Below are 14,242 nucleotides of genomic sequence, written 5' to 3' on the forward strand. Positions count from 1 at the left end.
CTAAACAATAAACTATATAATTAGTTAAAAAAATAAAAAATACATACTGGAGTTTGAAGACAATATTAAAAAAGGCAAAAGATCTCTAATAATTTTCTATGGACATTATATTAAAATGATAATACTTTGCATACAATGGGTAAAATAGTAAAATAAATTGCACCTATTTCTTTTTCTTTAATGTAGCTACCAGAAGATTTCAAAATTGCATATCTGACTTACAATACATTTCTACTGGACAGCACTAACCTGGACTTCCAACCCAGAGCGGCAACTTGATGGAAGGATTTGAGAAGGGTCAGAGGTTGTGTTCAACTGGTGTGTCATACCTTTGGTATTTTCACAGATACCAGGAAGATGTGTAAAATGGCGAGACCATTGCCCGTTGTTCCCCCCAGCCAGGCAGGGTGTCAGAGTGTGCACATGCTAAGTGCAGATCCACATGGGCCTGATAGGAGTGTATCCACACAAGTGAGGGGCGGTGTGCAATGGATAGTGGCTTGTACTATGTAGTGTGGGCACTGGGTATGTGAGTTTCCACACCCTTCTGTGAGTGAGTCTGGGTTTGTGTGCCTCTGTTAGTATATGTGTCTGGGGCATCTGTTCCAGCTCAGGTTGTTTCTGCCTCCATGTTTGAGAGTGTGGACATGAACTGTGGGAATGTGTCTATGCCTTTGTCTCAGTAGGGTTGGACGTGTCAGGTGGGTATGTTGTGACCATTAGGGATCTGGGAACGTCCATGAGTATGAACAGTAGGGATGTGAATAAGGTGGGGTTTGCACCAAACTGAAGAAAAAAAATGCACAAAAAAATCCAAATCCAGCCCCTCTGAATGGCTTTCTTTACTCCTAACACTCGAGCACAGAGTGTTAGGAGTCAGAAATGTGGGGGCAAAGTTGTCATCAGACAAGAAGAGACTCCAGGCCAATACCCCTGGCCCCGAGCCCTCCAGGGCAGGGTGTAGGGGTGAGGCAGGGAGAACTGGTGGCTCCCTTTCTGGCCCTAAAATTACTCCTGATAATTATGGATAGGGGCATGGGGAGAAGATATGGGACTGGAGCAGAATAAAGCCCAGGAGAGAGAGAGGACAGAGACAGAACGTCTAGGATCGCCTAGCCAAGAAGGGGAGATGCTGCAGGTGGAGACCCTAGAACTCTGCCAGGACTCTGGGGTCCTGCCAGCAAGTTCTCCACCCCCACTGGCAGGGTGAAGGCTGGGCGGGGACCTTTCTCCCAGTTTAAACAGCTGCCTCTGATTACACCATTTATTGGGGGCAGGGGAAGATGGGGTGTCGGGAAACACAGGAAACACATGGGGGTGGGGCTTCTGGTACAGAGGCCAAGCAAAAATGTGTGGCCTTTGGCCTGGGAGCCTGAGGACTTTAAAGAGTACCTGGCAGGGCCTGAAGGCCACTCACCAAGGGCCAGGGAGGCTCAAAGCTGGGGAGGAGAGGAATGAGCTAGAAGGGAAGGATGGATGGCCATGCCATTTCCTTCTGTCAAAGCTGAAGCCAAGTGACTGTCCCTGACAAGGTTTCAGGGTGTAGCAGCCAAGGGAGAAATCTAAGGTGCCATTTCCACGCACACCCGGCTCCCTGCTGGGAGCCTGGAAGAGGAGGGAGAGGGCAGTTTTAGCTGTGTCATGGACAAACATTGTCACAGAACAAGGTCCACACCAGGCTAAAGAGCAATTGTCCTCATCCCAAACATCTGCCAAAGGAAAGGGATAAGTCAAGAGTTTAGGGAGAAGAATCCAGAAAAGGTACTTACAAATCTCCGGGGCCTCATCAGAGCCATCTGGGCAGTCCCTCTCACCATCACACCGCCAGCCCTTTGAAATACAGGTGATTTGATCTCTGCAGGCAAACTGCTTGGGGCTGCAAGTCTTAGGGGCTAGGGGCAAGGAAGAAAAGGAGAATGCAAATGAAGGGTGGAGGCCAACACTGGGACTCTAAAGCTCCCTAGGAGTCCTCCTTTTTACTAGACATCAGCAGTCTGTGTGCCTGGGGGCTGGGGGTGGCTGGGAGGCATTCCATGACACTATTGCATACCTGTGGCAGGGAAGGGGAAGGATCCAAGGGGATTTTTTACTGTCCCCCCCACCAAGTCTCTTAGGCTGCCGGTCCAGTGTGTCCCTGCTGCTCCTTCTGGGTCAAAGCCCTTGTTGCTCTTGTTATTTACTCTGACCAGACACCAGCTTTGCTGACTAACAGTGATGGCAGGGATACAGAAGCCTGTGCTAACCTCTCTACTTCTCTGCCCTCTAGGACACTCCTGGTCCCTTGACCCATCACCCTAAGCACCAGACCCCCAGGTGGGACTACGTGTGTAGGGGGGTGCCTTTGGCACACAGCATAGCTCAGAATGGAATCTGCAGAAGGCCAGAAGGTCAAGGCTGGGTTGAGAGATTGGCTTCTACCTCTACTCTTTAAAGACATGTCTTCTCTTGCTAATTAGACCTGGGGAGGGGGACTTTGAAGATATCCTGAGGTAAGAGGCACCTAAATATTGCTCAGGATGTTAGACTTGGAGAACAGAGGCAGGGGGTTGGCTGGCACGAGCTCCAAGAGCTAGTTTTGGCCCTGCCAACCTGTAGAGTTACTACATCCGAGAATTGCTGGCCCTACCCTCCCATCCAGGTCCCTGTCCCTGTCCCCGTCCCCATCCTGTATTCCAAAAAGGAATGAGAATGGTGAATGTTAACAGTTAATTCTCAATATTGTGTGCTAAGTATGTGCCGGGAACTGTGGTAACTGTGGTAAACCAGTTCTTTCCATGTATCATCTCATCTAATCCTCTCCACAGGATGACAAAATAGGGACAGCTAACATCACCATTTCACAGAAATTGGGCCAGACTTTCCTGGGGTCACACAGCTGGCAAGTGACAAAACCAGTCCTCAACCTAGTTCAGCTGATTTCAACAGCGCAGTCCACCCCAGCCTCCATTCCCCCAGGTCCTCGGGAGCCATTTCTGCGTTTCTTCCACCCCGACACAGTGCCATCCACCAGGGTCCTTCACTCCAACCCCAGACTGTGTTCCCAGCCTCCGGATTCCTTGTCAACTTTTCCTTGGTTGTGTTGAGTCCCTTTCTATGCCGCTGGCACACAGTGAAGGGCAGCTCTGCGCCAGGCACTGTATTAGGTGCAGGGGTGCCAAGGAAGGGTGATATGCCCACTTCGTACAGTCCCCAGGGAGGACAGCTGTACACAACTAATGCAAACTCAGGGCAGAGACAGAAGTGTATGGAAAGTGTGTCAGGGCTCCAAGGAAGGAGGGAGTCTGTTGGGGGCCACACTGAAATGTCCTCCCTCCCTAGCCCCCATCTCTGGCAAAGGGGACTGCACTCAGGCCCCTGGCCAGAACCAGAGCTAAGTTCAGGAAACACATCAAGGATGGCCAGGCCAGGCCCCCCCTCCGAAGTCCCCCTCCCTCCCCCCACCCTGAGCCGGGGAATAAAGGCCCCTTGAGGAGGTGGATAATGCCGAGTTCATTGCCCCACTGGGCCAGCTGTGAGGTCTTCCCAGGAAACACAGCCCCCAGCCTAGTTAGCATGCGGAGAACCATACTTCCCTGGCCAGCCAAGCCGCCAGCCACGGGGGGAGAGGGGGCTACAGTGGGACTTAGAGGCAGATGGGATGTTTGGAACCCAGAAAGGGACCTCCAGGCCACCCCAGACCCCATGACACATCTTCCTTTCCTAACCTGGAACTTAACTCATGCCCCTCCTCCTTCCAAAGGCAGAACTTGCAGCCAGGGCCTGAGGTCACTGGTTGGTCACTCTAACCTCCCCAACATTCCATGTCCCAGCCATGGTCCCCCCTCCTTTGGCCCTCATATAGTCCCCCCACTGTCCCCCACCCCCATTTTTGGCCTGAACTCGACAGAGGAAACAGCAGCTGGCAAACTCGGAAAGCTGGAATGAGAGAGATTCACAAACCAGATGTGCTCTTGCAGAGGGAGGGGAGTGGGGGATGGGAGCAAGTGAAAGGAAGAGGAAGACTCAGCCCCTGTCCCACAGCAGCATCTCCTTGGCCCCAGGGCAGAGGGGTTGGTGGGTGCACATCTCCCCAGCTCCAGGGCAGCACAAGGATCATAGAGAAAAGTGAAGGAACTTCCTTCCCATCAGCCTTGGTGGAGAAAGCCCTCGGAATCTCCTGTGAAAAGGCTGAGGCCTGTCTTTGATTTCCTTCAGGGGGAGAGGGGAGGAAAGAAACACATAACCTACTTTGGGGCAGTCTCCACAGCCAAGGGAAGCCTTCTCTGAGCTGGGAAGGAGCTGGGGTGGGGGTGGGGGAGAAAACTTATAATCTGCTTACAGGCAAAGCCGGCCCTTTGCTGAGCCTTCTGCCCCTGAACACAGCACCCAGGCAACCCACCTTGGTGGCCTGCAGCTTTGATAGCGGTCAACATTGCCCTAAGTTTGGAAGCAAATAATTGCCTCCCCTACCTCCCCCTACCTCATGAGAACAAGGGCTTCCCAATGACCTGAGCTAACACTTTTAAGGGCTGGCTCTGCTCTGGCCAGCCACAAGTCTCAAACACTTTTGTGAATTAACACATTTAGAGCCTCAAAACCCAGATGAGGAGACGGAGGAGTGATTAGTAACTGAGCGTGTGGAGCCTGATTAAGAAGGGAAACAAATGGCAGGGTGCACTCTGGCACAGAATGGGAGACAATTGAAGAGTGTGGCCTTCAGGGCCCCTTGGAGAGGAGGAGGGCTTGGAGGAGACAGACAAGGACAAGGGTGAGTCAAAGAGAGGTGAGATATGAGGGAGAAGAGGAGAAGACGGAGAGGGAGGAGAGTAAGTGAGGCTGCAGGAAGAACACCAGGACACAGGGCCCGTCTGTTCTCAGCTTTGACTGGAGATGAATGTGACCGCCATGCTAACTTGGCCAACACCCTCGCACAAGCAAGCGCGCACACCCCGCCAACTTAGGCACCCAGCCCAGCCATGGCCCCCAGGGCCACCAAGCTGGAGCCAGGACAGGAGGTGTGGGCTTGGGTGTGTGTCCAGACACAACACAGACCCCACTGCCCTGCCTGGGCCTTGGCTGTCATCCTCTATCCCACTCTGGGAATTTGGGGGTGGGGAGGAGAAGGGAGGCAAAAGAGGCTGAGGGAAGAGCCCAGGCCTCAACAGAGTCTTCTCCAGAGGGGAGACCTGGGTCTTTGAAATACCTTGGGAGCCTCAGATGAGACTTCCTCAAGGACTAGGAGACCTGAACATGGCTGAAGGGACAGGGGCTCTCCCTCTGAGGCTGGTGGGAGGTGTTTTCTAAAGGGAACCAAATGTATATCTAAGGGAGCAGAGAAGCCAGGGGTGCCGAGGGGCTGGGGGGCAGAGCCTACAGGAATCTGACCTTTCAAACACATGGGGGTGGGGCAGCAAGGGCCTCCCAGAACCAAACGGAGAGCTTTCCACTGAATTTTATGTATTTTGGGTGTTACCCGGTGGCTCCTTCCCGCAGCTCAGTGAGGCTCAGACACATTTTTGTCATTCCTGAGTCTGGGCCTCTGCTTTGCGGCCTGGACAGATGGACAGATGGGGTGACTTGGACCGCCAGGAGAGGAGAAGGGTCTCCCCTTCCATCTTGAGTCAATATTGACTCAGCAGGACATTAGCCTGACCCGTGACCTCCCTATCATCTTTTCCTTTCCCCACAAATAAAATCCAGACCCCTCAAATGCCTGCAAAGGTCAGCTTATCTTTCACCAGGCCGTTATAAGCCCTCCCACCATACCCCTACATGGCCTTTGCTCACCAGAAGTAAAAGCTTTCAGCTTTTGACCTACTCTCCATATCTTTTTCCTTCAGTTCTCAGACTCTCTTGACAGGAGGAAGTTCTGACATAAGTCTAACCTCCTTTCTTCTGAAATACCTCCTTTCCCCCTGTTGGCCCTCAAAAGGTATCAAGTTTCCTTCTTCCAGAAACATTCTAAAACTCATCCCAAAATTAGTGAAAGGAGCTTGGAGGAAAGTGGAGAGAGAACTTCCACTGTTTCCTGGACAATCTGGATGTGGCCAGAGAGAGGACAAATAACTCCAAAATGGTGATGTGAGAGCTAGGGAAGAAGTAGGAAAGACGCCCTATCCTACCTACATAGCTTTTGGGATACCAAGCCTTAATGGAGGTGAATGGAGACACACAGAGAAGTAAGACAAGCAACAGAAGGTAGAAAGTCAGGGCAGAAAATGCCATGAAGCCTAGGCAAATAAGAGAGGAACCAAAAGGGCAACAGAGAAGTTCTGGAAGGCCAAGATGACACACATGTGTTAACAAAGGACAGAGCCTGGCACCGTGGTACAACCTGAAATCCCAGCGGCTCCGGAGGCTGAGGCAGGAGGATCACAAGTTCAAAGCCAGCCTCAGCAACTTAGTGAGGCCTTAAGCAACTTAGTGAGACCCTGTCTTAAATGGAAAGTTGGGGTGGGTACTGGGGATGTGGCTCAGTGGTTGAGTGCCCCTGGGTTCAATCCCTGGTATGAAAAAAGAAAGACAGGAAAGCAGACAAGCAAAGAGATAGGAAGGGGGCTCAGCCCAGCGGTTGCCAAGACAGTGACACAGTTGTCCTGGGATGAACCCAGAGAATGACTACCTCATAAGATTCAGAGCAGGGTGGGGGGCAGCATATATCCTGGCTTGTGGAGTCCTAGCACTAACAGTGTCTGACCCAGACACGGTTTTCTGAAGACCCAGAAAAAATAGGGGTCACTGCCTCCCACAGAGTGGGAGGCAGGGAAGAGGGAAGCTGAGATCTTTAGACAGGGAAGCCGTGTCCTGGGAAAGACTCTTTTCCCCAGGAGCAACAAGAGGGGTGACTGCCTCTCTTCCCTCACCCCTCATCTCATTCTCAGGGAGGCCTTACACCGGTGCCTGAGGCCACTGCACCGGAAACACTCCAGAGCCAACTGCTTCCTTCTCCAAACAATGCAGGATCCTGCTAACCAAGCTGAAATCTGGGACAGAACACAGGGGGGGCAGGCTCCCTGGTGCTCACACTGGCACCACCAAGTCAGGGACCCTTATGCAGTTTGGCTCAATGGCACCAGATTGTCCAAGGACAGCAAACCCTCCACCCAGAGTTGGAGCACCCGAAAAACTGGGAGTTCAAGGGGTGGGGAGGACCCCCTGAGACTAGAATACTGGGGAGGCTGAAACTACAGCAGGAAGGAAAAGAGTGGCCACAGACGTGTGTAGAAAGGTTTCCCAAAGGTAAGGAAAGAAAGTCGCTTTTTGTTGTTTGGGGGTTTTTTGGTGCTGAGAATCCAACCCAGGGCCTGAAGTATGCTAAGCATGTGTTCTACCACTGAGTTACACCCCCAGCCCAGAAAGGAGTTTTGAAGAGTAGGGGGATTTGGACAGGATTTGACTTGGCCAGGACCCTGGCCAAATCCTTGGGAGGCCCAGTGATGGGGGAGCAGTAGAGGGTAAAAGAATTTGGAGAAAATGGAGAAGGAACAAGATTAGATAGAAGTCTTGAGAAACCACCCCAAACATCAAAATAATCCCCAATGAATTTCTTATCCTTGCTTTGAAAGATAAGGGTAAGGAGAGATGTTTAGGATCTCGGTCTGGGCAGGGAGAATACAGTTTGGAACCTTCCTCAGGGAGCCAGGAGGCTAACCCCAGCCTCATAGATCACTTCAATTGCCCACCTTTTCTAGAAGTGGTAATATATCTGCTCAAGGTGGGTGTGTGGGATCAGTAGAGAGGAAGTCAGCCTTCTTCTCTGAGCTCTTTCAGCCTGGGGGTACCCTCTCCACTACAAAATATCCCCTGATGGCAGCAGGGTCCTCAATAATCCCTCTTCCTATTCTACAGCCCACCTCTCTCCATCCTCCCCAGTAGCAAGTAAACTAAAGTTTGTCTACTGGAGGAATGACAATTCTTCCCAAAAAGAAAGGGACCCAGGAGGCAGTTTCAGGCACAGAGGGAAAGCAGCAAGGTCTGGGACAGCAGAAAGAAGGAGGTTAAATGTTAAGTCAGGTGAGCTCGGCCGAGAGATTTTCTTCTCTGAAAAGCTTAGAAGGAAGTTCAGTTGCTGTGCATCCAGAGGCAAGAGGACAGGAACATGGGCAAGGCGCTGCCTCTGGATAGAGGAGGACCTACGTTTCTATACAGTTCTCCTTTCCTACCTGGCAGAGTATTCCTATTCCCATTTCAGGGATGGAAATACTGGTGTGTGTTTGAGGAAGGGTCCTCTTCTTGGGACTTTAGAGTTTGTCTGAACTGGAAAGTCAGAGATGGGCAGGGCAGAGATTTCAAGAAAGGGTAGGGAGACAGCTAAGGAGAACATATCCAGCCTCCCTCATCTAATTATCACGGACAACTCAGTGTGGCAATTAGGACCCCTTTAGGACCTTGCGAGAGCAGCTGTCTAGAGCTCATTCCTGACCTCTTCTGCTTTCCATAGAGACCCCTTTGCTTCTACCTAACTGCCTAACTTGCATCTGCCCTTTTTCATGGGGGTCCTGATTGTCTTCCTTGCTCAATTTTTTTTCTTTCCCTCCCAGAAGCAGTTGCACACAAATCTCTTAGCCTCAGTTTCCCTTCTCCCCTCACAGGGCTTCGCACAAGAGGAAAGAACTCGATCCTGGAAGGAATCAAGGGCAGAGGGTGGGTATGTGGGCTGGTCTGGAGGATTTTCAGGGCAGAGCCTCTTTTCTTCTCTTGGACAGATAATTGCTCAGGGTGGTGGGGGGAGGGAGGCAGACAGTCCCCAAGATGGCATGATTGAGGGTCACTGAATAAACTGTTTTTCTGGGCACAGCTGCTTCCTGACCCTCTAGCCCTCTTCTCCCAATTGAAGCAAGTTAGGGAGAAGACATGGGGGTGGGGGTAGATAATCTGGTTTCATAGAAAAATTTTCCTAGTCCAAGCCTGCCATGATTTAGAAGACAGAGGAGGGGTGTCTGATGGTAATGAGGCTGTTTTGTCCCTGGGTGAGAGGGAGAAGATGTCTGGAAGGGATGAACCCAGCCCTTTTCAAGTCAGGAACCCAACCCAGCCCAACCCCATGACCCCAGCTTAAAGCTTGGGCAAGACTTGAACTGGTGACTCACAGTAAGAGGAAAAACAGCTGACAGAAAAAGGGGAGAGGGGACCCCATTTCCCCCAAAGGACACAGTTCTAGCCCAAGACTAAGGGCAGTATACAGTGTGTGAGTGAGATGGGGTGGGGTTGGGGTTAAACATATTTGCTTAAGGAGCGGAGGAACTAGGGTGGGGGGAGCATAGCCATAACCCCCATCCAACCTCCAACTCTCCTTCCAATCCAAACTGTGATCAAGCCAGAAGTCTGGGAGAAAAAAGCCTCCTCACACCCTCCTACCCCAGCCTTCCAGGCCATTCTTCAGCCCCCTTCCCCAATGATGACATCTGACGTCTTTTCATCTCAAAGCTCCCAGGAATTAAGAAGGGAAATTCAAAGTCACATAGCATGCTGCCCTCCCCTGCACCCCCCCCCCAACACAGCCCTACCCAGGCTACTGACAGAGGCCTTGAGAAGGGGAAGTGCCCACTTCGGAACCCAGGCAGCCAGCCCCGAATTCTGGACCCAGGCCTCCAAGGCTGCGGGGGCGATTCCACACCCAAGCAGGGGGCCCTCCCTCTCCCCACCTACAGCCTTCTCCGGCCTGTCTGTCCTCTGCCCAGGGGGGCACCCTGGCCCGGCTTCCCCTTCCAGCCTCCAGAGGCTACCGCAAAGCCCCCCCCTCCGCCCCCTTTTGCTGCTGTACATTGCAAATCTGAATTCCTTCACAATTCAGATGGGGGGTGGGAGGGTGGAGGATGTAGGGGAGGCGGAGGCCCTCCCCAACCAGGGATAGGAAGAGAAGGCCTCTCAATCCCGGGATCAGAAAAAGGGGAGCCTCTTCTCCCTAACCAGGCCTCTGGTCTTTGTTTGGACTGGGGGCTCCCCCCAAGCATCATTGCCCAGGGCCCCCATCTCCCAAATCGGACCCCCATCCCCGCCTCCAGTCGGGCCGTTGCTGTGTCAGCTGGACTGGGATAACAAAAGGCACCCCCTCCCGCGTCTCTCTTCCCCATCCGTACACCGGAGTGGGGGCTGGGGAGGGGATGCCCCCAGGGGTCCGAGGGGGCCGCGGAATCTCACTCACCATCGATAGCAGCCGCGACCAGAGCTGAGAGCAGGGGCAGCAGCAGCAGCAACGTCGGGGTCAGCATGGTGTGGGCTGATGCAAGCAGCAGCCCCCTCCCCTCTGGTCCTGCTACTTCTCACCCTCGCCCCCCCAACTGGGGGGTCCGTCCCCCTTTATCCTGCTCTCCTCCTCTTCTCTATTTTTATTCTTTCCTTCAAGCAAAGAGCACCAGGGTGTGGGTGAAGAGGTAGAGTTCCAAGCCACTCCGGAGGGCCTGATGACGGGGGTGCGCCCCCTGCCCCCAAATCCAAATCCTTCACCCCCTGCTTTACTCCTCGCTCCTCTTTACCCCTCCCCGGGCGAAGCTCACAGCCCCATCTCGGAGCCGCCTCCGGCTGCAAAAATGCACAATTGGGAGGAGGCGGGGTGGGGGGGTGGGGGGCGTGGACCGGGTGGGGAGCCTTTGGAGGGGGCCTGATGGAGCTCTAGGGGCGCCCCTCGTTTCCGCCTCCTCAGTGCACGGGCCTGGAGCTCGCACCGCTGTTCCTCGGACTGAAGTGCCGTGGGGGGGGTACTGAGGGGGGAGAGGGAGGGGACGGAGACAGGAGGGAGGGAGGGAAGGGGCGGGGAAAGAAAAGGGAGGGGGGAGAAAGAGCTACGCGGCAATCCTGCCAATGCGCATGCGTCGATTTGGCGCGCTGCCCTGGGGAGGGGGGATCGGAGCCGCGACGAGCTTCGGAGTTCTGGGAAGCGGTCCGAGAGTGGGAGTCCCGGGAGCCCGCTAGCCGGTTGGGGTCCTGGGGCGCCCTCTCCGGTGACTTGGCCCTCTCCCCTGCGCTCCAGAGGGCTGAAGGGGCTAAGGCTGGTTGGGGTAGTGGGCGAGCAGATCTGAGCGTTCCTCTTTGAAACTCGGTGTCATACCCTAGGCTTTTAGGCCCTCGCTGGGGGGTCCAGGAGCGGGTGTCTGAGCCGAGACCCGATTTCCTCGGGGGAACGGTGACTGTGCTTCCCCTGCCCGGAGTGGGGGCAGGGACCGCCAGTTGGTGGTGGAGATACTCGGAAAGGCTGAGCTTTGATTTGGAGACTTTGTAAAACCGGGACCGGGATTGGGGCCTGCGGTGGAGGGGGGCGGGATGGAGGAGGGGCCGTGAGGGCCCGCCCCCACCTCGCTCCCGGACTCGGAGTAAACAGGGACACCCAAGGGGACACGCTGGAGCTTGTCTGCCCGCCTAGGGCTCGGGGATGGAACCCACCTTAGGACCCGCCCCGCCTTGCTCGCCTGGCACCGGGCACGGGAGGGGCAGGCCCTGGTTTGGAGGGAGGTGAGTCACCAGCGGGTGGGGTTGAGGAAGGGCCACCCCCTTTTAAGTCGGGCTCATTTATTTTTTTGATGTGTTTTATACCTTCTGACTGGCTTCCCACCAAGTCGAGGTTTTAGATTCCGAGCAACGGGGATGTGGAATAAGAGAAGGGACTCTAGACCTCCACTTTCAGGTCTCGGTTCGGAGGGGGTGTCTTCTGAGTGCTGGACCTTTGTCCCCGGGCTCAGCCCAGCCCGATCGCGAATAGTCTTAAGTCCTGAAGGCTGTGCTTTAGGGCGGGTGAACGTGCTTCTGGCCACTGCCCCCTTCTGGGCGCCGTTTGAAGCTATATCCTTCAGAGTTCAGGGAGACCGGCAAGCGACCTCAGCTGATAGAGGTGTGACAGTTGCACCAACTTTCTCTGGTCAGGGAAGGGCTTTCACTCCAGTCAGACAGTGGCACAAAGAGAAGCATAGATAGAGTTGAGGGACAGTTGCACCAACTTTCTCTTAAGTTCTGGTCAGGGAAGGGCTTTCACTCCAGTCAGACAATGGCACAAAGAGAAGCAGCAAAGGACTTGTCTGTTAATGACAGTGAGCTTGACCTTTCCCCCAAACCAGAGCTTTGTCCTGGCTCTCTTTGCTCAGGGCCATGGTCACTTGACATTAGTCTTCAGGTTGGAAACAGACTTTGGCTAACTTGACAGAGTCTTTCTTTCCTATATCCAGTCGAACCAACCTATGCTTAAAGCCTGTCAGTTTTTCCCCTTTGAAATACATGTCGGATTTTCTGTTTTAACTGTCAGAGGGTTTCCTCCAGCAGGAGTGGGGTCTTTTTCCTTCTTTCCAGCCTCTATGGCCTAACACAGTGCCAGGCCAAGCAGAGACTGTCCAAATATTTTTAATGGATGCCTACTATGTGGGTTTCTATCAGGACTCCCACTCATAGTGTGGTAAAGTGAGATCTTGTTGAAGGTGTCCTCAGGCAACTTTGTCAGGAAAAAGATATCTGGAGCAACCATGTATATGTAGCCTAAGTATTGTGAGGGGTCTCCCGCTAGCTTTCTTACTTACACAAGTGAATTTTCCTAAAACTCCATTTCATGTGTGTCTTTTCCTTGCTAACAGACCTCTACCGGGTGTCTGTAGAGAACTGAACTGTGAACTTTTCTCCCAGTCATGGCCTTCTAAAATCTGGTCTTAGCCACTGTGTTAACATTTACCTCACTTGCAACCTCCCAACTCCTGCTAGCTCCTGAATGTGAATGAGTATTTATTTTTATTAAACTTTGCATTGCAAAAAAATAATAAAACTTAGTGGCTAAAAAAACCTCAGCATATAGAAAGGTAGAAGAAGGTGAAAAGGCAACTGCTCACTCTCCATGGATCCCATTCTTCAGCTCCACCCTCAACTAGCATTTCATTGAGGCTCCTCCCAGGAGGGTTTTTTCTTAAATGATATACAAATATAAATAAATATCCTTTAAAACTACAAGTGAACTCATATATATTATTCTTGCAATTTGATTTTTTTCAATTAGTTGTCTTGATCCCTTTCCATACTATGTATGCATCCAGCTGACACTTTATATTAGCTCCTTGGAATCTCCTTGCTTGGGTGCTCCACAATCTATTGGGATTGTTAGGCACTTAGATTATTTCTAGTATGAGAAATGCTAAATGCGTCTCTGTAAAATGAGAAAATACCTGAGCCTTTAATTATTCTGTTCCCCCAGTTTCTCTGGTCTTCTCAGAAAAGTTCTATTATTCTTCCTCTGCCCATCTTCCCTGTTCAAAACTTGTACACAAGATGACCTAAGTATCCAGAGTTTAGCCAGTTGATTTTGTGGGTTCTATGTTCACCAGTAGACTATAAACTTCTTGAGGGCAGAGATCATGTTTTTTTACTCCTTTGTATCTATCCAGCTCTTGATTGGTGGAGAGGTTGCAGGAGTGTTAGAACTTGAGAGTTCCTGCCTGATAAGGGAACAGGATTGCTCTTAAAGGACACATTATTCAATCCCTCTCCACCTCTGTGTCTTTTCTTTATATCCACTTCTTCAGAAGCTTCTTTCATCATCAAATGTTTGAGTTGGAATTATAGCCAAAATCATAAGAAATCAAGGAGGAATTCTCTAAAATTCGTGATCGGGATACCTACAATGGTGATAGACTGTAAAAAAGTTGGTATGCAAATTGTAAACCATCCTCCTTTTCTGTGTTCAACAGGGTCTCTGGTGTGGAGCTTTAAGCTGGCAGCTCTTGTACTGACATCAGGCCAGAGGCTATCACCACCTAGTGGTGTGAATAGGAAGGGATATTTGAAGAATCTGATGGAAGGTGGGAAGAGGGAAAAGATATTTATTGAGCAATTATTATATACTGCGTCCATGCAATGGACTTCATATGGTTTAACTCACTTAAGACTCATAGCTATCTTGCAGCACGGATGTTATTGCCAATTTGTAGACCAGGGAATTGAGGTTCAATGAAATTAAGGAATTTGTCCCAAATCTCTGAGCAGATTGGAGCCCAGATTTCATTCATTTACTAAACATTTGTTAGGTACCTCATATATTCCAAGATTACAGTTTGGTGGGAATGCTCAATAAAGTAACTGAAAATTACAACACAATACCTTAAAGCCCATGATGAAGGCATGCACAGAGGGGCATGGGAACCAGGGAAGCATACATGTTCCAGGTAAGGAGGTCAATGCAAAGAGGGTAGATGATGCCAGGTTAAATGTTGAAAGAGGAAGGAGATGACAAGCAATGACAAGAAGAAAGGGTGTTTTAAGCCTCAGATCAGGCAAAGGCATGTAGGCATAAGGGAGT

General features: G+C 51.7%; 1 protein-coding gene across 1 annotated transcript in view; it reads right to left on the minus strand.

Annotated features, from left to right (window-relative positions):
- The window catches only part of Lrp1 (LDL receptor related protein 1), a 79,655-nt gene extending 68,985 nt beyond the window's left edge, over window positions 1-10,670 (minus strand). The window contains exons 1-2 of the mRNA XM_005335662.4: window positions 10,124-10,670; window positions 1,770-1,892 (exon numbers count right to left, since the gene is read on the minus strand). Coding sequence (XP_005335719.1) covers window positions 1,770-1,892; window positions 10,124-10,190 — 190 coding nt within the window. The 5' untranslated portion in view covers window positions 10,191-10,670. The remainder of the gene's footprint in view (window positions 1-1,769; window positions 1,893-10,123) is intronic.
- Between the last annotated feature and the right edge of the window lie 3,572 nt (window positions 10,671-14,242).

This window comes from Ictidomys tridecemlineatus, chromosome 6 (genome assembly GCF_052094955.1).
Source record: "Ictidomys tridecemlineatus isolate mIctTri1 chromosome 6, mIctTri1.hap1, whole genome shotgun sequence".
Taxonomy (NCBI): Eukaryota; Metazoa; Chordata; class Mammalia; order Rodentia; family Sciuridae; genus Ictidomys; species Ictidomys tridecemlineatus.